This window comes from Aquarana catesbeiana, linkage group LG01 (genome assembly GCF_042186555.1).
Source record: "Aquarana catesbeiana isolate 2022-GZ linkage group LG01, ASM4218655v1, whole genome shotgun sequence".
NCBI lineage: Eukaryota > Metazoa > Chordata > Amphibia > Anura > Ranidae > Aquarana > Aquarana catesbeiana.
In genome coordinates, this window is record NC_133324.1 from 835494660 (window position 1) to 835522638 (window position 27979).

At 43.3% G+C, this 27979-nt stretch overlaps 1 protein-coding gene across 1 annotated transcript in view; it reads right to left on the bottom strand.

Moving 5' to 3' along the window:
- The window catches only part of NSUN7 (NOP2/Sun RNA methyltransferase family member 7), a 164597-nt gene that overhangs the window by 92221 nt on the left and 44397 nt on the right, over positions 1 to 27979 (bottom strand). The window contains exon 2 of the mRNA XM_073608536.1: positions 13104 to 13428. Coding sequence (XP_073464637.1) covers positions 13104 to 13353 — 250 coding nt within the window. The 5' untranslated portion in view covers positions 13354 to 13428. The remainder of the gene's footprint in view (positions 1 to 13103; positions 13429 to 27979) is intronic.

Here is a 27979-nt window from a genome sequence, read left to right on the forward strand (position 1 = left end):
CCCTTCTGCAGCGACCACTAACATGAGAGCCAGCCCCCCATCCATGTTCAGCCAGAGACTGGTCTTTATATCCACTCCCTGTCCCATCCCCTCCACTCCCTTCCTCCTGATCATGTGTCACTAACAGTAAGGACAGTCAGTCCTGTGCCAGTGTCCCAGTGTGCGTCCACCTGTGATTGGCAGCCCCTGACTCCTCCCTCCACCCTGCCCTTACCCCTGTCTATGCAGGGCTCCACTGCGGGGGAGTTGGGAGGTCCCAGTCCAGTGCTGATCCTCAGCCATGGTGGGCCGGGTGCTCCGCATCCTGCGCTGCCTGCTGATTGGCTTATCTGCTGCTATCTCCTTCAACAAAGGATGGAAAGGAGGAGACCAAAGAAAAAACACCACATCCCAATTTAGCAAGTGAAAAGAACAATGAGGGACTAGAGGTAACAAACCTTGGGACTTTAAAGGTGTTGTGTAAATGATTTGGGATTGAGATAGAGAGCACTGACACCAGCACCGAGATAGATAGTGCTGACCCCAGCACTGAGATAGAGAGCGCTGACACCAGCACCGAGATAGAGAGCACTGACACCAGCACCGAGATAGAGAGCGCTGACACCAGTACCGAGATAGAGAGCGCTGACACCAGCACTGAGATAGAGAGCGCTAACACCAGCACCGAGATAGAGAGCACTGACACCAGCACCGAGATAGAGAGCACTGACACCAGCACCGAGATAGAGAGCGCTGACACCAGTACCGAGATAGAGAGCGCTGACACCAGCACTGAGATAGAGAGCGCTAACACCAGCACCAAGATAGAGAGCACTGACACCAGCACCGAGATAGAGAGCACTGACACCAGCACCGAGATAGAGAGCGCTGACCCTAGCACTGAGATAGAGAGCGCTGACACCAGCACCGAGATAGAGAGCACTGGCAGCAGCACCGAGATAGAGAGCACTGACACCAGCACCGAGATAGAGAGTGCTGACCCCAGCACTGAGATAGAGAGCGCTGACACCAGCACCGAGATAGAGAGCACTGACACCAGCACCGAGATAGAGAGTGCTGACACCAGCACCGAGATAGAGAGTGCTGACACAAGCACTTTAAAGCTCTTAATATATGTACAGTGGAACCTCGGATTACGAGCATAATGCATTCCTGGAGTATGCTCGTAATCCAAGATACTCGCATATCAAAGCCAGTTTCCCCATTGAAGTCAATGGAAACGAAAATAATTCGTTCTGCATTGACTTCAATGAGATGCAATACTACATGCGGCCAGAAGCGGGGGGCGCTGGAGAGCCTGGGAAATGGCCGAAAAGGCCCGAGGACACTTCAGCGGAGCTCCGCAAACTTCGGAAAGCCTTCCTACCCAAGATTTGCAGAGGTCAGACTTGCTGTACTCGGGCCTTTCCATGCATTTCCGAACTTGACGTTCGGTTCTGCTTGGCTCCGGCACCCCCACCTCAGGCCAAAAGCGGTACTGCACACCGCGTTGGCCTGAATCGTGCTCGTTTTGCGAGACAACACTCGCAAACCGAGTTACGATTTTTAAAAATACAGTGCTCGTATTGCGAAACGCTCGTTAACCATGTTACTCGCAATCCGAGGTTCCACTGTAATTTATACAGTTATTTTTTTTATCGCTTAAATTATTTTTCCCATTGTGGGCGTGAGTGGGGCCTCATGTCTAGGTTTTGCATAAGGCCTCACAAAGCCTAGAGCCGCCTCTGGTCCCATTCACTTTAATGGGACGGCTGGTGATACGGCAGTGACACAACAAGGTGAGGGACGTGGCAGCAGCAGGCGAATGGATTCCCGCTAACAAGCGCTGCTATGATGGATCTGAAATGACAGATGCTCTTTAAAGTAAGGACTGCTTCTTGCTGGTAGTTACTGTGAAATTGTGTGAATGCATCAATGCAGTGTATGTTATCTCAGCTTGCAGAGCTTGGATCCATTGAATGAGTTTACCAAAAATGTAAATATTGCAGAATATACAGCCTCAAGCTACATAACTAAGCTCCATTTCATGCTAAATAAACTAAATTATTAATGTATCTTAAATAGAAAACTATCTTTAGATTTATTCAAATAAATTTGATAAAAATAAAAAAATACGATTTAAATAGAAAAAATCTGATTTCTTTGATTTTTAAAAAAAAAATATCATTGATTTGTATCCACCCTGCTTTTAATAAAGATCATCGCTGTGCTGGTCAAGATATGCAATGCGAAAGTGCCACTGGAATGTTATGATATTTTGAAGATTAATGTACAGGTTGGGTAGACAAACTGATTTAATTTTTGTATCAGGAATATTCTTTGTAATCAATCTGGATGCAGCTATTATACAGCAATTTTATTTTATACAAATACACTTCTAATGGAAGAACCATTGTATGGAACATAAATTGCAAAGAGCTGACGTCAACTGAGAACATCTTTTGTCTCAGAACAAAGGCAAGGAAGTGTTACATTTCACAAATAACATGTTTTGGGTTGTTATACAAGGTTGATCTAAGTCAGGGGTAGGCAACCCCCGTCACTGGTGCTGCAAGCGGCTCACAGAGCCTCTTTTGCCAGCACTCGACTCCCTCCGCATCAGCAGAGCAGCGCAGGGAAGTGTCAGTGAGACACTAATGCATTCCAATTTCAGAATTCCCCAAGTCGCACCTGCACTGGGGGGGGGGCACTGTGCCCCACACATTGTAAAAGATGGGAAACATTGTTTGGTTCTCTAACTTTGCTGCAGCTGCAATTGTCAGTTTTTGTGATGGGGAAGAGATTGGGTGCAGTTCTGCTAGGGGGGCGGTCCCTGTTTCCAGGAGGAAAAGGACTGTCATTGGCCACTGCTAAAGCCAATCACAGTCCTGCTAGTCGCGCCCACCATCTAAAGGAAGATGACTCGCTTGGTTGCCACTACTAATCTCAGAAAGAAGGGATTTTACTGTGATTGAGAAAACCCCAATCAGGTGACAGTTTGCGGAAATACTGTTGAGCTTCTGGGAACTTGAGCTCATCATTGCGCATCCATTCCCGATGCTTGTGTGTGACATCACATACATCCCATACATCACATACAAACACGTGGGCTGGATGCGAGAGGTGTATCAGCAGGATGAGTGTGCCAGGACAGGTAGATGTACCTCATCTCTGCTTCCTTTCACCACTCTGTCTATCACGCATATCATAGTTGAGAAGAGGGTACAGCGGTGGAGCAAATGAGCAGGAGGATACAGCAGTGGGGAAAATGAGCAGGAGGGGTTCAGAGGTGGGACAGATGAGCAGGAGGGTACAGCAGTAGGGCAGATGTGCAGGGAGGTACAGTGGTGGAAGAGATGAGAAGGGGGTTCAGCAGTGGGACAGAAGAGCAGGGGGATACAGTGTTGGGGCAGATGAGCAGGGAGGTTCAGTGATGGGCCAGATTAGCAGGGGGGGGTTCAGTGTTGGGCCAGTTGAGCAGGGGGGTTCAGTGTTGGGCCAGATCAGCAGCGGGGTTCAGTGTTGGGCCAGATCAGCAAGGGGTTTCAGTGTTGGGCCAGATGAGCAGGGGGGTTCAGTGTTGGGCCAGATCAGCAGGGGGGTTTAGTGTTGGGCCAGATGAGAAGGGGGTTCAGTGGTGGGACAGAAAAGCAGGGGAGGGTAGAGCAGTGGGGCAGATGTGAAAGGAGTTGTACTGGTGGGACAGATGAGCAGGGGTTTACAGTGGTGGGGCAGGAGAGCAGGGGGAACAGTGGTGGGGCAGGAGAGCAGGGGGATCAGAGGTGAGGCAGAAGAGAAGGGGGTACAGAGGTAAGACAGATGTGCAGAAGGTACATTGGTGGGGCAGATGAGAAAGCGGGTTACAGTTGTGGGGCAGATGAGCAGATGGGTTCAGTGTTAGGACAGATGAGAAGGTGATTCAGTAGTGAGACAGAAGAGCATGGGGATACGGCGGTGGAGCAGATGTGCAGGGAGGTACAGTGGTGGGGCAGATGAGAAAAGGGGGTACAGTGGTGGGGCAGATGTGTAGGAGGGATGAGAAGGGGGTTCAGCGGTGGGACAGAAAAGCAGGGGGGTACAGTGATGCGGCAGATGAGCAGGGTATTACAGTGGTGGGGCAGATGAGCGGGGGGTTCAGTGTTGGGCTAGATGAGAAGGGGGTTACAGTGGTGGGAAAGATGAGCAGGGGGAGTTCAGTGTTGGGGCAGAGGAGAAAGGATGTACATTGGTAGGACAGATGAGCAGGGGGTTAAAGCGGTGGGGCAGAGAAGCATGGGGGTACAGAGATGGGGCAGATGTGCAGGGGGTGCAGAGGAGAAAGGAGGTACATTGGTGGAACACATGAGCTTTGGGTTACAGTGGTGGGGCAGAAGAGCAGGGGTACAGTGGTGGGACAGATGTGCAGGAGGTACAGTGGTAGGGCAGATCAGAAAGAGGGTTACAGTGGCGGGGCAGATGAGCAGATAAGTGCAGTGTTAGGACAGATGAGAAGATGGTTCAGTGGTGAGGCAGAAGAGCATCGGGGTACGGCGGTGGAGCAGATGTGCAGGGAGGTACAGTGGCGGGGCAGATGAAAAATGGGCAACATTGGTGGGGCAGATGAGCAGGGTGGTACAGATGAGCAGAGTGGTATAGTGGTGGGACAGATAAGCAGGGTGGTACAGTGGTGGGGCAGATGAGCAGGGTGGTACAGAGGTGGGCAGATGTGCAGGGGGTTACAGTGGTGGGGCAGATGAGAAAGGGGGTTACAGTGGTGGGGCAGATGAGCAGATGGGTTCAGTGTTAGGACAGATGAGAAGGTGATTCAGTAGTGAGACAGAAGAGCATGGGGATACGGTGGTGGAGCAGATGTGCAGGGAGGTACAGTGGTGGGGCAGATGAGAAAAGGGGGTACAGTGGTGGAGCAGATGTGTAGGAGGGATGAGAAGGGGGTTCAGCGGTGGGACAGAAAAGCAGGGTGGTACAGTGATGCGGCAGATGAGCAGGGTATTACAGTGGTGGGCCAGATGAGCGGGGGGTTCAATGTTGGGCTAGATGAGAAGGGGGTTACAGTGGTGGGAAAGATGAGCAGGGGGAGTTCAGTGTTGGGGCAGAGGAGAAAGGAGGTACATTGGTAGGACAGATGAGCAGGGGGTTAAAGCGGTGGGGCAGAGAAGCATGGGGGTACAGTGGTGGGACAGATGTGCAGGAGGTACAGTGGTAGGGCAGATCAGAAAGAGGGTTACAGTGGCGGGGCAGATGAGCAGATAAATGCAGTGTTAGGACAGATGAGAAGATGGTTCAATGGTGAGACAGAAGAGCATCGGGGTACGGCGGTGGAGCAGATGTGCAAGGAGGTACAGTGGCGGGGCAGATGAAAAATGGGCAACATTGGTGGGGCAGATGAGCAGGGTGGTACAGATGAGCAGAGTGGTATAGTGGTGGGACAGATAAGCAGGGTGGTACAGTGGTGGAGCAGATGAGCAGGGTGGTACAGAGGTGGGCAGATGTGCAGGGGGTTACAGTGGTGGGGCAGATGAGAAAGGGGGTTACAATGGTGGGGCAGATGAGAAAGGGGGTACATTGGTGGGGCAGATGAGAAAGGGGGTACATTGGTGGGGCAGATGAGAAAGGGGGTACATTGGTGGGGCAGATGAGCAGGGTAGTACAGTGGTGGGGCAGATGAAAAACGGGGAACATTGGTGGGGCAGATGAGCAGGGGGGTTACAGTGGTGGGGCAGATGAGCAGGGGGGTTACAGTGGTGGAGCAGATGAGCAGGGGGTACAGTGGTGGGGCAGATGTGCAGGGTAGTACAGTGGTTAGGCAGATGTGCAGGGTAGTACAGTGGTGGGGCAGATGTGCAGGGTATTACAGTGGTGGGGCAGATGAGCAGGGGGGTACAGTGGTGAAACAGATTTGCAAGGGGGACAGTGATCTGAGGTGTGAAGGTGAATGAATGGCTCATCTGAGGTGTGGAGTTGCAGGAATTGGGGCTAATCTGAGGCATGAGAGTGCAGGATGTTAATTTCTCACTACTAAAGTAGTTTACAGCATTTACTTTATAAAAAATCCTTTTCGTGATTGAGAATGTGTAGATTACATTTTTTTGTTATAAAATCGGCACGCTCAATTTCTTTGAAAGCATTTTTCAGCACACTGTGCTCAAAGGTTGCCTACCCCTGATCTATGTAAACAGAAATTGATTCATTAACTGTGTAAATATGTGCAAAATTGAAGAACTATACTTGTTTCCCAATCTATATTGCCAGTTCAATTCGAACATACAGTTCTTTGTAGTGGTTTCTTGGGGTGTTTACCTATCAGAAGTATGAATAGTCCCATGTGTTAATGAACACATGAAACCAGCAAATAAAGCCTGCTTGCCTTTCAAGTTCAAATAACTGTGAACACATTTATTAACATTCCAATATGAAAAGGGCCAACATACATCACACAAGTGTACAAACATACATTTTTTTGGTAGTTGCCCAGCATTCAACATGCAGTTATACATGGCTTACTTTGGTGCACATGTATAACACCCAAAAACTGGAACTAGGTTACTAATGCCCCATACACACGGCCGATTATCGGGCAGCTTCAGCCTGTTCAAAAGAAACCGCCCGACATTCGGGCAGTGTGTACAGCAGCCAGTCCAACAGAAGCCAGACGAACATCCGGCTACTGTCAAAGGGTCATTACAAAAAGAGGTCTGCCGATTGGCATCCGATTAGTGCTCTCAGCCAATGGCTGAGAGCGCTGACTGGGGCAGTTCCCCTCTCAGAACACAATAGCTCAGTGGGAAAATTGTTGTATTAACATCGGATAGTTAGTACATTGGCTCCTCCCGAGCTATTCAGGTTTTTTCTCATTCAGCCTGCTGGGTTGAATGAAATAAAAACTGATAGTGTATACCAGGCTTCAGTCTACTTATGAACTATGAACCTAACCCTTAACTTGAACCCAATCACTAAACCTAGCTGGGAACTCTATGCAGACCCCTACATCTAACCCTTACCTCAACCTAATCCTTAACAACAATCCATTAAAGAACCTGCCAAAAACAAAAATGGGAACTGCCACTATTGACTTACTTTTGAAGGGGCAAGCTCTGCAACCCTCATCCTCATCCCAATCACTAAACCTAACTGGGAACTCTACACAGACCCCTACATCTAACCCTTACCTCAACCTAATCCTTGATAACAATACATTAAGGATCCTGCCAAAATACAAATGGGCCATGGACACTGCCACTGTTGACTTACTTTTGAAGGTGCAAGCTCGGCAACCCTCATCCTAATCTTTCCTTCATGACTTTCTATGTCAATTACATGTAAAAAGCATGTGCATATCAGATGTCCTAGTCCTTTACTGGCTGCATATTTGTTCCAGCACAAAGACAAAGTAGACAGACCGAGATGACAGCTACAGAACATGCACCTTCAAGAACAAGCCCTTAAAGGTGTCCTTTCAAAACCTTTCTTTCATACATTTCTGGGTAAATTGAGAAAGGGTTAATTTGAGAAGAAGGAATCTCTCCAAAGCGAACACAGCAATAAAAACCTGACATTTTCCTCCTATACAAAAATGGTATGTGGTGTTCCAGTTTAACCTTAATTTAAAGCAGACCTTTCATTAAAATGAACTAACCTCTAATATAATTGCTACCTAAATCCTAAAAAAAAATCTTGGAAGAAAAAAGCAATTGATACTTACCACAGACCCAAGCTTCTAGTCTGTTTGCCTAGGCCAAGGTGACACCATACAACGCTGTGGGATTCAAGCAAATCTGAAAATTCCAAATCTTACCAAAATACACATTCTGGTAAGATTTGGGATCCTTAGATTATCTAGTGTCTTATGAGAAAGCTGAGTGACAATATCTTCATCTAGACAATGGGATTTGAAGCCAGTACTTGCTGTACATATCTTGCGTTTTACTCCTACAGATCTTTAGGCTATAGATAGCACTTTTAGATGCAGGGACTAAAATTCTAAAATTCAGTCTAACCGTTAAACCTAACCCTAAACCTCAAATCTGATGTAATCCTACCATTTGTGATTAAATTGTGCTGAACATTTCATGCACCTTGGCAAATTGACATAAATGAACTACACAAATTCTGGAGCTGCTATATAACGGGACAAATTATTAGCGGAGGAGAACCTTTACCACAATATCTGCACTAAAAACGCAAATGAACAAAAACAATCCATAAAGGATTATTCACATCTACAGAGGGAAAAAAATATATACGATGACCCCCTGCAGATTTTGTATGTTTGCCCACTTACAAAGAAATGAAGGGTCTAGAATTGTTATCATAGGTGTATTTTAAATGATAGAGACAGAATATCAACCAAAAATCCAGAAAAAAAAACACGATACAAATGTTATAAATTGAGTTTCAGTTCAGTAAGTAAAATAAGTATTTGATCCCCTACCAACCAACAATAATTCTGTCTCCCAGAGACTGGCTACAGTATGTGCTCATGTGTCAATTTAATAAGGTGCTCCTAACAACAACTCATTATGTGTATAAAAGACACCTGTCCACGGAATCTCTTTCTTCAATTCAAACCCACCATCACGGGCAAGACCAAAGAGTTGTCAAAGAATGTCAGGGACAAGATTGTAGACTTGCACAAGGCTGGGATGGGCTACAAGACCATCAGCAAGAAGCTTGGTGAGAAGGAGACAACTGTTGGAGCGAATATTCGCAAATGGAAGAAATACAAAACAACCATCAATCTCCCTCGGTCTGGAGCTCCATGTAAGGTTTCGCCTCATGGGGTAAGGATGATCATAAGAAAAGTGAGGGATCAGCCCAGAACTACATGGGAGGAGCTTGTGAATGATCTCAAGCCAGTTGGGACCACAGTTACCAAACAAACCATTAGTAACACAATATGCCGCCATGGATTGAAATCCTGTAGCGCCAACAAGGCCCCTCTCCTCAAGAAGGCACATATACAGGCCTGTCTGAAGTTTGCCAATGAACATCTAAATGATTCAGAGAAGTATTGGGAGAAAGTGCTCAGATGAGACCAAAATTGAGGTCTTTGGCATTAACTTGACTCGCCGTGTTTGGAGGAAGAAAAATGCTGACTATGACCCTAAGAACACTATCCCTACAGTCAAGCACGGAGGTGGAAACATTATGCTTTGGGGCTGTTTCTCTGCTAAAGGTACAGGCCAACTTTGCCGCATTGAGGGTCCAATGGACGGGGCCATGTATCGTAAAATTTTGGATGAGAACCTTCTTCCCTCAGCCAGAACACTGAAATTGGGTTGTGGATGGGTCTTCCAGTATAACAATGACCCAAAACATACCACCAAGGCAACAAAAGAGTGGCTCAAGAATGAAGCACATTAACCACTTTCCTACCCAGCCATAGTAATATGACGTCCACAGATGGGATCTCCCATCCTGGGTGGACATCATATGAAGGCCTGGGATTCCCGGCCATCTAGGGGGCGTGCGCGCGCCGCCGGGGGCGCGCGCCCGCCGCGTTGCTCGGGACCCGGTGCGTGTGCCCGGCGGCCGCGATGTCCGCCGGGCACCCGTAATTGCCCGTTAACCGGGCCGGACCGGGAATCTGTGTGTGTAAACACACAGATCCACGTCCTGTCAGTTGTGAGGAGAGCGATCTGTGTTCCTAGTACAGCGGAACACTGATCGGTCTCCTCCCCTTGTACGTCCCTGCCCCCTACAGTTAGAAACACTCCCTTAGGAAACATATTTAACCCCTTGTGTCCCCCTAGTGGTTAACCCCTTCACTGCCTGTCACATTTACACAGTAATCAATGCAATTTTATAGCATTGATCGCTGTATAAATGTGAATGGTCCCAAAAATGTGTCAAAAGTGTCCGATGTGTCCGCCATAATGTCGCAGTCACGAAAAAAAATCGCGATCGCCGCTATTACTAGTAAAAAAAATAAATCATTTTTTTTTAAAAATGCCATAAATCTATCCCGTATTTTGTAGACGCTATAACTTTTGCGCAAACCAATCAATATACGCTTATTGCGATTTTTTTTACCAAAAATATTTAGAAGAATACGTATCGGCCGAAACTGAGGAAAAAATTCGTTTTTTTAAAAAAAAATTGGGATATTTATTATAGCAAAAAGTAAAAAATATTGTGTTTTTTTCAAAATTGTCGCTCTTCTTTTGTTTATAGCGCAAAAAATAAAAACTGCAGAGGTGATCAAATACCACCAAAAGAAAGCTCTATTTGTGGGGAAAAAAAGGACGTCAATTTTTTTTGGGTACAACGTCGCACGACCGCGCAATTGTCGTTTAAAGTGCAACAGTGCTGAAAACTAAAAATTGGCCTGGGAAGGAAGGGGGTGAAAATGCCCTGTATTGAACCGGTTAAGGTCATGGAGTGGTCTAGCCAGTCTCCAGACCTTGTATGGAAAAAAATGTTTGGGACTTTGAATGAGGCATAAAGTCAGAACCAGCAAGCAGTCAAGGTAGAAAAAATATGTTGTATTTCTCTACAACCACGAATGACGAAATTGTAGTATCATACATGGATGGAAACATGTAAAACATATTTTCATAACATATTGCATGGTAAAAATAAACAAATAAAAATGTCCTCCATATCAGCACATCAATGGGGCAACATACCACAACATTGAAATACAGTGTTACAATATAGTACAACTGATGCATTTCGTGAGGTAATATCCACTCTTCAGGGGCAGATGCTGCATAAGTCTATAATAAAACATAAAATAAATATAATATATCTAACAGTATTCAAATAGTGGACCCAGAGAAAGGGGGATGGTTGAAGCAGAGGACAAATAGCATCCCTGGCTACTTACGTCAGCCTGGTATGTGCAGCTAGATGGCGAGGACCACTAGAAATGTCCTACACGGGAGCTGAGTTATCGGGCGCAGGAGGAAACAGGGAGCACCTAAGTCCCCAAAGAAAAAGTCCAGGTGACAATGAGAATGGGCTCCAATATCTGTGGGTAAAAATGCATAATGTGTAACTATAAATGATAGTGTATAAAGCAAGAAGATAGGACGCACCCATAACCAAATGAAGTGGAGTGGAAATCAATGAAATGTGAAAATGGACTTAAGGCCCAGAACCATGACCATAAAGTAGAAAAAGGCTGTGAGATAGAGAGTATAGTAATGTGGTATGCCATATACCAGAACTAACCCAAGATTGAACAGTTCAATCGAGTTTTGCAGGCATAGGGATGAAGAAAACCCACAGTGAAAGGACCTTGAATTAACAAGGCTGGGATACGGAGCCAGGATGAAAGTGTGTGCATGGTGAGCTGCACAAGGCAGTGTCCTGCCAAGTGAGCGTGTTAAATACTCCCTGTAAGGCCTGCATCCTGCCCAATGTCACACGGACATGACGGTGAGTGGGAAGCGTCCTTGCTACAGAGGCCTAAACTGCCCTCCGAGGGTTGGGCATCTCCTCACAATGTCAGTCAAAGGTCGATGAACACACGCCGGCAATGTGATGCCCAGCAGGGTGTCACACGCTTGGGGCGGTTGCGTGGCGCCAATGCATAGCGGACAGACCAGCCCGATCCCCCACCTCCAGCCAACAGGCCGGAGGAGAGTGGGGAGGTGGATAGACACCGGATCAGATTGCAGCACCCCTGAGGATGGACAGCACATGGGCACTAATCACCAACCCAGCCAACCAGCCCAAACTGACTCGAACCCAGAAATGCGATAATATATAAAGTTTGTATGGCAAGAAAACCTGGCCAAAATACCAAACCACCATATAATATAGGGGGGGGACATGCATGGATGATTATGGAGACTGCATTGTAGTCTCCACACCTTAATCCTATAGAAAATTTATAGAGGGAGCTGAAACGTTGAGTTGCCATGCGACAGTCAAGAAACCTTATGGATTTAGAGAAGATCTGTAAAGAAGAGTGGACCAAAATCCCTCCTGAGATGTGTGCAAACCTGGTCACCAACTAAAAGGAACGTCTTACCTCTGTGCTTGCCAACAAGGGTTTCTCCACCAAGTACAAAGTCATGTTTTGCTTGGGGAAGTACTTATTTTACTCACTGAACTGCAATTTATAACATTTATATCATATGTTTTTTTCTGGATTTTTGGTTGATATTCTGTCTCTATAATTTAAATCACACCTATGAAAAAAATGATAGACCCTTCATTTCTTCGTAAGTGGGCAAATGTACCAAATCTGCAGGGGATCAAATAATTATTTTCACCACTGTATGCATTACAGTAACGTATGGTAAAATGGACACTGCAATGCATGGCAATACATCTATTCGTCTATTAATTTTTAATGGCACCCTAACACATTCATAGAATGCACTTGCAGCTCAACACAACACATAGGGGGAGAGAGGGGGGAGATTTACAAAAACTTGATGCACTCAGAATATGGTGCAGCTGTGCATGGTAACCAATCAGCTTTTAACTTCAGCTTGTTCAATTAAGATTTGACAATAAGACCTGGAAGATGACTGGTCTCTATGCAGAGCTGCACCAGATTTTGCACCCTGTGGTTTTAGTAAATAACTCCCCAACCCCCAATCCCCCCACCCCCCACCGGTATCGGTGCATTGTGGTACACTGTATTTGAGAAAATGGGGTATGTCTGATTTATACTGTGTTGTGGTGCATTTTAATAGGCTGCCTTAACAAGGGGATAACACATCCTAAAGTGATTGTAAACTCTCCAAAAAACAAAAACAAAAAAACAACCAGTAAGACAAAGGCACAATGAGCTAGTATGCATCGCATACTAGCTCATTGTGAAATACTTACCTTAGATCGAAGCTGTTGCAGCGGTCCCCATACACCGCCGTGACCAGCGACATGTCTCCTGGAGTTATTTCCGGGTTCGCGTTTGATTGGCCAGAGCCGTGATGACGTCATGTGTGGGAGCAGACAGTCACGGCACAGCTAAGAGATATTCACGGTACCTACAGGAAAGCCTTATTATAGGCTTACCTGTAGGTAAAAGTGGTAGTGCAGGGTTTACAACCACTTTAATGCTCTGCAGTGCACTACATATTGGTGGGTCCTAAAAGTTTATGAACTTTAAGCTTTCATAGTGTGTTTATTCTAATAATGTAGAATGTTTATGTAATTACTTTACTTACATTTCAGAGCATTAAAAGCTAGCTCATAGGACCAGCGCTGATATCTTTCATGTTTGAAATCTGGTAAAGGAATCCCAGAGTCACTGCCATAGCTGACCAGGATCTTGTCTGGAGGTTTCTTCCGATAAATATGCTGGAATATTCTGGCAGCATCGAAGAATACCTGGTCAGGATAATTTACCTTTTCAGTCGACCAGGTTGAGCTGCCCCCTGTAAAGTTTACAGTGGTCACTTTTGACAGTGGCTCCATTGAGTGATTTGTGCTGTTTGGATCCAGATTTCTTCAAACGCTCTGTATTTCTTTGATCGATGAAATACACGAAGCCTAAAACACAAGATTACATCATTTACATTTAAGTAGCATGATCATTTTTGAAAGTAAATGACACAAAGATCACACATTTTGTTTACCAAATTAATAATATGTTTTCATGGAACCATAACAACACTGTAGATGAAAAGGGTAAAACAGAAAACATTTGCATATGACCAAAAAACAGTATTCTCCCAGAGGTTTAAAGATACATGCCTGTGGCAACAAGGGTCAGTAAGGAATTGTTTTAAACCTCATTTAGTACTTGTTAAGAATATTTAAATGATTGAATGTTCATAAACACAGTTTCAAAGTACACCTTCCATTTTAAAAACATGTTTGCTTCTATTGCTGATCATTACTTTTAAGCATGTTAGTTCCCTGGCTTTCGTGGTTTTGCTTTGGCTTCAATGCTTTCTGAGTCAATGACCTGGAAAAAGTATAAAGATAAGGAATGTATAGAGAAAACTGGAAAGGGGGGATTTTTATGGTGCCACAAATATAAGAACCATTTGATAAAAAGTATGAAACATTTTATTAATCAAGAAAAAATAAAAAAGAGTAAACAAATGTTGACTCTCACATACAAATAAACATTATAAAACTATCACGGGATGATAATGAGCAATACAGTGCATAAAGAGCTTAATAAAGCTATATAAATGTCTGTTTGCTCAACATGTTTTGCTAATTGCTTCTTCAGGAGCTGTAAGGCAATGTATTGGCTACAAGGAAATATAAACAAGATCAACATGTTTCGCTAATTGCTTCTTCAGGAGCTGTAAGGCAATATATTGGCTACAAGGAAATACAAAAAAAACAGAGTATAAGATATCAAACAACAACAACAATTTATTATAATTTGTAATATACAGATAAGCTCTAATAAAAGAGAAATTAGACACTTATACAAGCTATGGCAGTAGTGGAACTCACATATAGTAATGTGCAGTAATGGTGAAACTCACCTATCATGTACAGATATGTGATAAATAAATTGATCAAAGTCCAGTTTGTTCACAAAAGGGGAGCAGAAAGTGGAGCATCAAGTCCAACAATGGGGATCGCAGGGTGGCACCAAAGAAGACGAGATCAATCCCAAATTAGATATAACAATGCAGCAATGAGGGTCAATCCCTCCCAGAAACTTTATTATTATTATTATTATTATAATACAGGATTTATATAGCGCCGACAGTTTACGCAGCGCTTTACACCATTAGGGCAGACAGTACAAGTACAATACAGTTCAATACAGGAGGAATCAGAGGGCCCTGCTCGTTAGAGATTACAATCTAGGAGAACTTGCTAAAATACCTCAAAAAAGAGAGACAACAAAAACAAATGCAGCAAAAAGGGACTAGATTTAATGTTTTAATGTTTATTTGTATGTGAGAGTCAACATTTTTTATTTTTTTCTTGATTAATAAAATGTATCATACTTTTTATCAAATGGTTGTTATATTTGTGGCACCATACAAATCACCCTTTCTAGTTTTCTCTATACATTTCTAAATAGCAATGAGGGTGCCTCTGATCTCCTGAATTAGTGTGACTATTTCAACATAAAGATAAGGAGTTCTGATTCTTTTCTGACACTCATTTTTTATATTTGGAGTCTGTGACTTAAAAGTATTGAAGCCAAATTCAGCCAAGCAACTAGCAACTTTTCACAGGGAGGTCAGCAGTTACAAGTGATCAGCACCACGGAAAGTACAAAGCAGGGTCACACCACACCAACTCAAGTCTGACAACTATATATCCAAATACAAAAAAAAGTATTATTAAAGTGGAGTTCCAGCCACTTGTGAAAAAAATAAGTCAGCAGCTACAAAAACTGTAGCTGCTGACTTTCAAAAAACAGCCACTCACCTTGCCCCACGATCCAGCAGTGTGCTCACCCCAGTCGGTCTTACCTGTTGTCTTCAGTCCCCAACACCGGCATCTTCACTATGGGCACCCGGCTGTGACAGCTTGCGGCTTCAGGGCCGGGTGCCCGCTGCGCATGCGCGAGTTGCGCTGCACATCGTGAGTGGTGGATGCAGTCTTCTAGGACCTGTTAGTGTCCCAGAAAAGACCACAGGGGGTAGGGAGGAGAACTTTTGTTTCTGAGTTCTTGGAACGGAAGTGGGTACCTGTCAAAATCCTCAAAAGTGTCAATTGTTCAAGAGGAGCAGGGGACAAGTCCTTAAAGCGGAACTTTAACAATAATATGTGAATAATTGCCAACAGTCACAGATTTGCTGGGACAGTCACACTTCTACCTTAAAGTGTAGGTAACCCCTCTATCGTTTTCAGCCAAGGAAGCTGCCATCTTTGTCTCTGTTCATTCTACAATTGCCATGATGCTGCACATGTGATCAGTTATGACACCAGCCATTGGATGGTTTGACAGTTTGGTTGAGAGCACAACCAATGGGAGTGTTACATTTCTGGCATGAGCCGGAAATGAAACTGTTTTATGGATGGGTTTACTTCCGCTGTAATTGTTCTGCAATAGCTGCATCCTGAGCTTTGTCCTGCGAACACAGCATGAGGCTCACCAGTGTTGTTGCACGTATTGATTGGCAGCTGTGGTGCCCAGAACCTCCCTCTGCACCTCAGGCCAGCAGCTCATGCTATGCAGTGGAACAGGGAGACGGGCAGGCACTGGCTTTAGTAGACAAGCCGAGTGACTGAAAGCTTAAAGTAGTATTAAACCCACAACCCAAAATATAATATATTGCAGATTAACAATCATTTGATGTAGTGGCTGCACTAGTTTGCTTTTTTTTAGACTTTTTTCCCCTCTGTTTTCACTTGGTGATCTGGCCAGTAACACACCTTCTGTATTAGAGTGCTCCCACTCTGGATGAATAAGCACAGGGAGCACATTTGGACAGCAGCATTGTCAGTCTGGGGGAGGGGGTGTTAGATGAACTAGTAGATTTAAATACACTAACAAATTGAAGCCAAACTCCAGCTAATATTTTATAAGCAGTTACAGCAAACAGGTTTTACATAAATAAATTAAAGCTGGTCTTTGTATGCTGTCAGTGCTAAATGGTTTGTCTCATCCCTGTAACTTGATACATCTGCAAAAGAGCTTGTTATGAAAAACAACAGATGTACTGGCCAGATGAAATAGAAAAAAGAAAAAAAATCTAAGAACTGGTAAGCTGAAATATAATAATGTTTGCTTTTGGGTTTAATACTGCTTTAAGGCAGCTATAGAGGTTCTGTGTAGGCTCTGCCCTCAGTGTACTAGGCCGCCACCTGAGAATAGCATGAGAATTGGAGTGGATCGGCGACTGCAGAGGTGGGTGGTGATCATACCTATCATGGGAACGAGGGACACCTATTATCAAAACTATGTAGGCATGGGACACACCCTGCCACGCCCCTTAAAGCAGAATTATTTTAAAAAAAATATTAGTTAAACCCCCAAGTGCTTTTTTTTACCACTACTATTCCTTTACAAATGAGGGACAAATAAGGAGAAAAGAGAGACAGAGGGACTTTGTTCCAAATTAGGGACAATCTTGAAATCAGGGACAATTGGGAGCTATGGGTGATGGGGTGTTAAATATGTTGCAGAGATGTGCTGGTGGTGGAGGGATACAGAGGATGCTGAAAGATATAAGTGTGTGTGCACATGTGTGTGTTTTAAGAGGGAAATACAAAGATGTGCTGGGGGGTATGGAGGCATGGGGTGCACAGATATACAGGGTAGTACATAGATGTGCTGGGGGTATGGAAGTATGCAAAAGGGTACAGAGGTGCGCTAGTGGGTATGGAGGTATGCTGGGGGGTACAGAGGCATGCTGGGAGCTACAGCATCATGGTGGGGGGGGGGGAGTTTGCTTGGGTGTACAGAGGCATGCTGGGGGGTGTGCAAGCTTTCGGGAGTGCAGAGGTGTGCTGGGGGGGTACAGAGGTTTTCTGTGGATACAGAGGTATGGTGAGTGGTACAGAGGTGTTCTGTCTATGGACGCAGGAGTTGCAAAATTCAAAAAAGTCACTAAATTTTCCCGTGATTTTGCAGCTGCAATTTTGCCGCAATTGCCTGTGTAAACTTGAGGTTTATGGACCTCAACTAGCATCAAAGTCGTACCAATGTAGTACAGGGACTACTTTGAAGTCGGTGTGACTTGAAGTCACACAGATAAGAATGGTACTCATTGAAAATCATAGGGTATGACTTGTCATGCGACTCTGATGTACAAAGTCGCAGGAAAAGTCGCACAAGTTTGAAAGGGGCCTCAGCCCGACTTTGTGAGCGACTTCAGAGACATCAGTGCAGTTTCCTGCACAGATGTCTAGTGAAATCGCATAGGTCCCAACTGTCCCTGATTTGGAAGAAAGTCCCTCTGTCCTCCTTATTTGTCCCTTATTTTGTTTTGATCTGTATAGTTGTATATAAAATGCACTTCTTATCTTTCAAAAAGGGTTTCCTAGCGCTAAACCTGTCATCCAATTTCCAACTGCTTTGTCTGTAAATTTCCAAAGCCAATCTAAAGGAATATTATTGGTACAAAAAGCACTTGGGGGTTAACTAATATTTTTTTTTGAATAATTCTCCTTTAAGAAGGTGTTTTAGGGGGTGTATCCTAAGCCTACATACTTTTGCTAATAGGTGTCCCTTATGCCCATCTCAAAAAAGTTGGGTGGTAAGAAATTGCCCCCTGAAGTCGCCCAAAGTAGTACAGGAACTACCTTGGGAATCTGTGCGGCGTCGCAACAATTCCGACAGTTCCATTGCCGTCAATAGGCGCTGATTTGGCCTGCAATTTGACATGTCGATTCAGAGCTATGTGAACATGGGTGAAGTTGCATAGATATGAATGGAAATCATGGGGGGCAACTTTTCATGCGACTCTGTGGTCAAAAGCTGCTTGAAAAGTCACCCAAGTGTGAAAGTAACCTAATGAGATTAATTGATAACACCTTTGAATTAGGCCCCATTTGCACTTGTGCGACCTTAAAATTGCACAGCTTTGCCATGACTTGAAGAAATGCCTGTATAATCTTGTGGTGTATGGACCTCAAATCGCATCAAAGTCAAACCAAGGTAGATGCACAAGTGACAATAGGGCCAAATTCAAAGGTGTTATCTATGAATCTCATTCACACTGCTGCAACCTGAAAGTCACACTATTTTGCTGCCACTTTGCCGCTGCAACTTGGCCCCAACTTCTGGGAATGCCTTTGTAATATAGCGACCTATATACCTCAAGTCGCATGAAAGTCACACCAAAGTAGTACAGAGACAACTTTGAAGTTGGTGCGACTTGAAGTTGCACAGATATGAATGGTTATCATTGAGAATCATGGGGTACAACTTGTCATGCAACTCAGAGGTCCAAATTTGCTGGAAAGGTCACCCAAGTGTGAAACAAGCCATATATACAGTGGGGACGGAAAGTATTTAGACCGCCTTAAATTTTTCACTCTTAGTTATATTGCAGCCATTTGCTAAAATCATTTAAGTTCATTTTTTTCCTCATTAATGTACACACAGCACCCCATATTGACAGAAAAACAGAATTGTTGACATTTTTGCAGATTTATTTAAAAAGAAATACTGAAAGATCACATTTTCCTAAGTATTCAGACCCTTTACTCAGTATTTAGTAGAAGCACCCTTTTGATCTAATACAGCCATGAGTCTTTTTGGGAAAGATGCAACAAGTTTTTCACACTTGGATTTGGGGATCCTCTGCCATTCCTTCTTTCAGATCCTCTCCAGTTCTGTCAGGTTGGATTGTAAACGTTGGTGGACAGCCATTTTTAGGTCTCTACAGAGTTGCTCAATTGGGTTTAAGTCAGGGCTCTGGCTGGCATTCATCTTTCCCTCGATTTCAAAGAGTCGTTCTGTCCCTGCAGCTGAAAAACACCCCCACAGCATGATGCTGTCACCACCATGCTTCACTGTTGGGACTGTATTGGACAGGTGATGAGCAGTGCCTGGTTTTCTTCACACATACTGCTTAGAAGTAAGGCCAGAAAGTTCTATCTCGGTCTCATCAGACCAAAGAATCTTATTTCTCACCATCTTGGAATCCTTCAGGTGTTTTGTAGCAAACTCCATGCGGGCTCTCATGTGTCTTGCACTGAGGAGAGGCTTCCGTCGGGCCACTCTGACATAAAGCCCCAACTGGTGGAGGGCTGCGTTGATGGTTGACTTTCTACAACTTTCTCCCACCTCCCGACTGCATCTCTGGAGCTCAGCCACAGTGATCTTTGGGTTTTTCTTTACCTCTCTCACCAAGGCTCTTCTCCCCCGATAGCTCAGTTTGGCCGGACGGCCAGCTCTAGGAAGGGTTCTGGTCATCCTAAACGTCTTCCATTTAAGGATTATGGAGGCCACTGTGCTCTTAGGAACCTTAAGTGCACCAGAAATTTTTTTGTAACCTTGACCAGATCTGTGCCTTGCCACAATTCTGTCTCTGAGCTTTTCAGGCAGTTCCTTTGACCTCATGATTCTCATTTGTTCTGACATGCACTGTGAGCTATAAGGTCTTATATAGACAGGTGTGTGGCTTTCCTAATCAAATCCAATCAATATAATCAAACACAGCTGGACTCAAAAGAAGGTGTAGAACCATCTCAAGGATGATCAGAAGAAATGGACAGCACCTGAGTTAAATATATGAGTGTTACAGCAAAGGGTCTGAATACTTAGGACCATGTGATATTTCAGTTTTTCTTTTTTAATAAATCTGCAAAAATGTCAACAATTCTGTGTTTTTCTGTCAATATAAGGTGCTGTGTATAAATTAATGAGGAAAAAAAAATGAACTTAAATGATTTTAGCAAACGGCTGCAATATAACAAAGAGTGAAAAATTTAAGGGGGTCTGAATACTTTCCGTCCCCACTATATAGAGTGTAGAACATTACATATTGATTTCTGATGTTGGTACACATATCACATTTTTTTGGGCTCAAATTATGATTATTTGGAAAAAATAAAAAACACACAAAATTGTGACTCATTCTAAATTTGCATCATTAATGGTATTGTTTGTGGTTTGTAAAGGCACCTGTGTGAGTTCAGGTAAAGATTTTTGTGAGATGGAGAGTAACAAGTGAAAGTGACAGAGAAAAATATATTTTACTAAAACATCAAAACATTCCACATTCTAGCGTTCTTTAAAAACATCCTAGCATCCTCTAACCCAGTGTTTCTCAACTCCAGTCCTCAAGGCGCCCCAACAGGTCATGTTTTTAGGATTTCCCTCAGATGAAACAGCTGTGGTAATTACTAAGACAATGAAACTGATCAAATCACCTGTGCAAAATAATGGAAAGCCTGAAAACATGACCTGTTAGGGCGCCTTGAGAACTGGAGTTGAGAAACACTGCTCTAACCTATCCTTCTATCCAGGTATTAAAGGATAAGTTTACCTTTTAACAAAAAATAATAAATGAAAAATGCTCATAAAAGCATTTCTGTGCCGGCTTTTAGTATCGTTTTAGTGGCTTTTAGAAGCTTTTAGGCGCATTGGCAATTTATTAGCATTTATTTTTAAAAAAATCTAAAAAGCTGTTGGGAGCATTTTAATAGCATTTAGCGTTTTTCTCTGCTGGAAAAACGCTCCAAAAAACTCTACAAAAACCTTTTTTTTCTGCTCCTAGATGCTGAAGCTAAAAAAACTCTAAAAGCCTAAAGTATGGACACATAGAATAACACTATTTAGCTTCTAGGAGCAGAAAAAATGCTAATAACAGCTTCTAGGAACTTAACTGGAGCACGATACTTGCTGGCTGGTCCTCTTAACGCCCCTCAGTCTGATGTCAGCCCTCTTCTGGATCCTCCACGGACATCCTGAAAAGTACCCATCCAGTAAGTACACGGGGGGGGGGGGACCTGGCACTAGATGATCACATGACCGCTTCTCAAAGGGGTTGTATAAGGTTTTTTGTCTATTTTTTCTAATCTATCCAATGAGGACCCAAGACAGCGGCTGGAGCTGCTGTGCTAGTCCCCGTTCGATGGAACGTTTGGGTTCAGGTAAGTAAAAAAAAAAACCTTGAGGGTTTATAACCTCTTTAAAGTGACACTAAACAATATTCTTATTCTCAAAAAATAATTCATACACATCCACTACTTAATGGCCCTGTAATCTATTTTTCATGATTTTGTTTGTTACTTTTTTAATCCGTGCCCGCAGTCATAGCAGGGTCTTGAATAAGAGTCAACGCTGATTTTGAAACATTGGTGCCCCTTGTACTCAATACAGTATTAAATCTGTCCAGTGTATTATGAACTCTCAACATCAAGTGTTCCATTCTTTGTACATCTTTGATCCTATTAGGTAAAGTGTGCATAGTGGGGGGGCATGTTACCATGAGGACGAAAGCCTATTTTTAATCATGCCTGAATAAGAAAATGTCACCCCAATCTCATATAAATGCATCTGTGTCTGTTTTAACCATACTGATAAAAGCAAGCCTCTGTTTTCCAAGACCAATCAATGTATAGCTCCGTTTTACTGTGATTATTCAGTGTTATTAATGTGGCTAATTAGTGTATGCCTCTACTTTATTATGATTAACTTAAGTATCTATGTTGTACTACAATTAGTCAATGTGTGTCTCTGTATTTTGAAGACCAGTCAATGTATGTCACTCCTTCAGTCAAAGCATTCCTTTGATGTATTACTACTAATCAATGCCTGTCTAGAATTTGTCAATGTATGACTCTGCTTTATTATGGCCCATTGAATGTATGTCCCAGTTTACTGTAACCCTTGAATGTGGATCCTTGTTTTATTATGATCCGGTGATATGTGCTTCTCTTTTATTGTGACCAATCAATAGTTATCTCTATTTTATTAAAACCAGGTAATAAATGTTTGAGCTTTACTATGACCAGTCAATATGCATCTTTGAACTTCAAGGAAGTTCACCTAATGTATGCCTGTTTTTACTATTGTAAGTGTAAAGTGCCTGTTTTGTATCGGAATTGATTAATATGTGCGTATTTTGTGTATAGGTAGGAATGAAGGTGTTCTAATGTCATGAATGTATTGTGTTAATAAATGTATAATGGAAGCTGGCACTCAGCCATGGACAGCAGTAATAAATTATATTGCAAACAGAGAAAAAATCCATGAGGTACAGCTCTGCTAACGTGTTTCAGCCAAAAGAGGCCTTAATCATAGCTATACTATAAACAAACCAAGACCACAACTCTGTTCTCCAGCTATAAATAGTGGGTATGTAGAATCCAAGCCAGGAATACAGCTAACATCAGATACTCTCATACAGCCAAGTTTTCTTGAACTCCCATATGAGATGTTGAAACATCCAACCAAACGGCCAGCGGTGCCCAAGTGAAAAGATAAGGCAGCCAATAGTGAAGCCGTATGATAATATATAAATTTTATTCATAGTAACTTACATATTAGTACAGGAAAACGCACATCATGATGTCCAAATGCCGTGGCTCTAAGTGTGCTAGTGTCAGCCCGCCTAGTGCTAGCATGCTGAGAGCCACGGCCATTTGGACATCATGATGTGCATTTTCCTGTACTAATATGTAAGTTACTATGAATACATTTTTTATACTATCATACGGGCTTCACTATTGGATGCCTTATCTTTTCACTGGGTACTGCTGGCCGTTTGGTTGGACGTTTCAACATCTCATATGGGAGTTCAAGAAAACTTGGCTGTATGAGAGTACCTGATGTTAGCTGGATTCCTGGCTTGGATTCTACATACCCACTATTCATAGCTGGAAAACGGAGTTGTGGTCTTGGTCTGTCTATTATATGCCTACTTTTTACAGCTGTCTAGTAAGCAGATTGGATTTCCACATGGAGTGGTGTGCTTTACCATACACATTGAAGCTGGTGACCGTTTTTTTAACTCTCCCTTCTTGGATCTACTGTTCATTTAGCGCTGCATGTGGACTTTTATTTTGCTGATCAACAAATTGTGCTGGCTGCTTATATTAGTACTCATAACATTATTAAGTAGCGTGGATATTGACCTGTTTTTTTTATATGACTATAAACAAGACCTTCTTTGGCTGAAACATGTTCGAATTAAAGTAGTTGTACCCAATGGATATTTTACTCTGTTTGCAATAAAAGTTATTGCCGCAGTCCCTTGCTGAGTGCCAGTGTCCTGTATGCAGTTGTTCATTCACAGTTTGCAGCACCAATCTTCCTTACAGCCTAATCACCCGGGTTAAGCGCAATGAGTTTGTTTTTTCTAATGACTGCTTTAATTTTACTATACCCAACTGAGATTGGTCTTAATCTTCCTATTATCCTATTTTGCAATGGCTTAAACCACTATTTTAACCAAAACTTTTTATTTAATGGTAAATTGGAGGGGGTAGAGCCTCTGTCATGTTTTATTGCTGGAACAGGAAGTGATGGTAAATATCCCAAGTGGTGGCACAGACCAAATCACATTTTTAGTAGCATTCAGTAGGGTTAGAACCTCTGACAGTGTTTCTATTGATATCTGTACTTTTCTTTCCTTGTGATAACCATATGGCCAGTGGATGGGCATAACAGAGAAATGAAGTCAGGAAAAATTTCCACAATTGAGGTCACAGACAGATATACAGTGGGGAAAATAATTATTTGATCCCCTACAGATTTTTTAAGTTTGCCCACTTACAAAGAAATTAAGGTTCTATAATTTTTATCATAGGTGTATTTTAAATGATAGAGACAGAATATCAACCCAAAATCAACTTGCCGTGTTTGGAGGAAGAAAAATGCTGACTATGACCCCAAGAACACAATCCATACAGTCAAGCACAGAGGTGGAAACATTATGATTTGGGGCTGTTTCTCTTCTAAAGGTATAGGCCGACTTTGCCGCATTGAGGGGCCAATGGACAGGGCCATGTATTGTAAAATCTTGGATGAGAAACTTTTTGCCTCAGCCAGAACACTGAAGATGGGTATGGATGGGTCTTCCAGCATGACAATGACCCAAAACATACCGCCAAGGCAACAAAGGAGTGGCTCAGGAAGAATAACATTAAGGTTGTGGAGTGGCCTAGCCAGTCTCCAGACCTTAATCCTATAGAAAATTTATGGAGGGAGCTGAAACTTCGAGTTGCCAAGTGACAGCCAAGGAACTTCAAGGATTTAAAGAAGATCTGTAAAGACCAAAATCTCTCCTTGAGAGGTGTGCAGACCTAGTTACCAACTACAAGAAACGTGTTACCTCTGTGCTTGCCAACAAGGGTTTCTCCACCAATCACTAAGTCATGTTTTGCTTGGGGATCAAATACTTATTTTACTCACTGAACTCAATTTATAACATTTGTATCATATAATTTTTGGGGATTTTTGGTTGATATTCTGTCTATCATTTAAATTGGACCTATGATAAAATGTATAGACCCTTCCTTCATTTTTTTGTAAGTAGAGAAATGTACACAATCTGCGGGGGATCAAATAATTATTTTCCCCACTGTAAAGATCTAACCTAAATTTAAATTTTCCCTTCTCTATTTAAAAAAACTATGGCTGTCGTTTACCTAACTCTAAATCTACGGGCAGCCACATTCTTAAGCCTAGTACACACTAGTAGTTTTTTTTTTTATATTTAACCCATCAGGGCTGAACGAAAAAAAAAACTGACAGCACAGGAGGAGCCACTGCACTAACTATTTGACGTTAGTACAGCGATCTCCCCTGCTGTGCTATTTTGTTTTGACAGGGGGGCTGCCTCCTTGCCAGATTACTGAAAGCACTGATTGGAAGTCGATGGGCAGACCTTTCTTGGTCATGCCCCTTCGACAGTAGCCGTCTGAATGGTCAGCTTCTGTCAGACCGACTGCAGTACACACGAGCTGAATGTCTGCCAGTTTCTATTGAACCAGCGGATGCTGCCCAACATTCGGCCCATATGTACTAGGATAAAAACTAATCTATCTAATCCTGTACAGCAAAAATCTCTATGCATACCTTTTCTACGGCTGATCTGGTGAGGTCCCACGCTTAGCTGTCACTGGCGGCTTCTCTGCATAGGTGGGTGCAGGAGAGGCAGCCGACAACGGAACCCCCATAGTAAGTCTATGGGTGACGTCACTTCCCTGGCATTTCCCAGCCTTTGTCGGCTGTCTCTTCCACACAGCATCCGCCGCTGGAGACCGGATTGGATTGGCTGCAGAAAAGGTATGTATATTCTGTCTTGACTAATCAAAGTATCAGTGTCAATACTGAATGTACATTCTGACCTGCAGTATATTACATATCTACAGAATAGCGGCTGTCTTGCCCACAGTATAGTCTGAGAATTTCCAATTTCTGCCTGCCTAATTTCTATGTAACACAAAATAATTTTGTGGAGTCTTAGGGCGGCTTCACACTGCCCCACAAGGCTTTTGCTGCAGTGCGGGTGCAGCGCAGTGCACCTGCGGCTTTCATGTGGGTTAGCTGTGCGTTCCCATATACTTCTATTATGTCCAGCGGTTTTGGTGCACTTTCAGAAAATGCACCAAAACTAAGAGGCATAATAGAAGTCTACAGGAATGTGCAGCTAACCCCCCACGAAAACCGCAAGTACTTTGCACTCTGGCCAATGCACAGTAGATCAGTGTGAATCCGCCCCAGACAAATATGATTTATGTCAATAGCTTACATTGTTACATAAGTAATCTGGTTGAAAAAAAGCACAGGTCCATCCAGTTTAACTAACAGAGAAAAAGTATGCAGTATCAAAAATAATACATTTATTCATTACAATATGATACAAAAAAAAAATACCAAAGTAAATACCAAATCACATAAAATACATTTTAAGCCATCAGCATTCTTATTTCCTACTCCCTATCTTTATATACAGTATATATGGGTACAAAAACACAGCAGAAACACACTACTAAGTTTTCATCTCAGCTCAGTTTGCTTTTTTCTTTTCAATGATTTTTATTAAATGGTTTTCAATAGTAGTACAATTTTCAGCATAAAATATAGCACACATATCGCCTGTGAGGCATCAAAACATGTTCCAAGTAAAATTACACAAAGCAAAGTAGGCTCTCTAGGGCACATTATTTTAGTCTGCTTTTTCCTCCTGTCAGCATGTTTACTGTAAGCAGCAGAGTCTTAATGGCTTCTAGTGTTGCCCTCTCTTTTTCAGAGTGCTGCTATGCCAAGTATTACAAAGGGCTGATATTAAGATAAGGGTACCTATGCCACTTGTAAACAAAACATATTTATTTTTAAAGCACAATTCCAGCCCCCCAAAACAAGCAAAATAAAAATGAATAGCCTAATAAAAGATAAAACAATGCGTTTTTTGGGGGTTTTTTTGCAACATTAAACTTCAACCTAGAGCAGTATCTCACAGTACTTATTCTGCATCCCTAGATGTTCTCAGTCTGATTGAAAGCATCATTTTAAACCAACTTAGGCCTTGTTTAGACTTGCGGTTGGCGGGTGGCCAAAATGTGCGGTTGAGCCACAATTTTGCCACCGACCAAAGGCTCCCCCCCTTAAGCTGCAATGGGCAGCGGAGGAGAGGTTTACACGTCACTGACATGATGCTTCGCTTTACCATCGTGGCTGAAATAACCCGACATGTAGTGATCAGCAGGCAGCAAGCCCGCAAAATGCTACACATGCAAGTCAATGGGGAAGTGCTACAAATGCCCCGCAACCACGTGCAATGCATGCAGATGTGGCCTAATTGACGACAAAAATGGGGTTAAAACAGGTGGTGAGGAGGTGTCGCAGCACTTCCTCACCCCGTTAGTAGCCTCTGGAGTGCGATCTGGAAGTGCATCAGTCTTCAGAGACAAGGGAGATTTAGACGCATGTCTGGGTCCACCTTAAAGGGGTTGTAAAGTCTCAAGGTTTTTCACCTTAATACATTCTATGCATGAAGGTGAAAAACCTTCTGTGCTGCAGCTGCCCCCCAGAGGTCCCCCTTTTTCTTACCTGAACCCATTAATTCCAGTGACGAGCAGGAGCACGAGCCCAGCGGCTCCAGACGCTGTCTCTGTCCTCATTGGATTGAATCCAGTGACACAAGAGCGGGGGGCGGGGCCAAGTCCTGCTATCTGTGTCAATGGACGCAGCAGCGGGACTCACGAGCACACCCGCACGGGTGCCCCCATGGACAGCGGCTCTCTGTGGGGGCACCCAATGAAGAGGAGGAGCCAGGAGCACCGCCAGGGCACCCCAGAAGAGGAGGATCGGGGGTGCTCTATGCAAAACCCTTGCACAGAGCAGGTAAGTATAACATGTTTGTTATTTAAAATAAAAAAAAGAACCTATACAATCACTTTAACTCGGAGCCCAGGTTGTCACTGACCCATCCCAGCCTGTAAATGGACAGTGAAAGAAGAAGCAACAAAGTGGTGAGCTCATCTTTCCCTCACTCTGCTTTTTCCTTCTATCAGCATGCTCCTTGTCAGCACATGAACAAATTGCCACCTTGTGCGGTTTCTTCTTTTCCCAGTCTGAGCTCTGCTGTACAAGTCAAATATAGCTAACTTACACTGCTTGTATTTAAAAAATGCATTTAATGATGTATTAATGCTTACTAAGAGCTGTATTAATTTGTGTCCTTTATATCTGCCTAAAGTTCAGATTTAA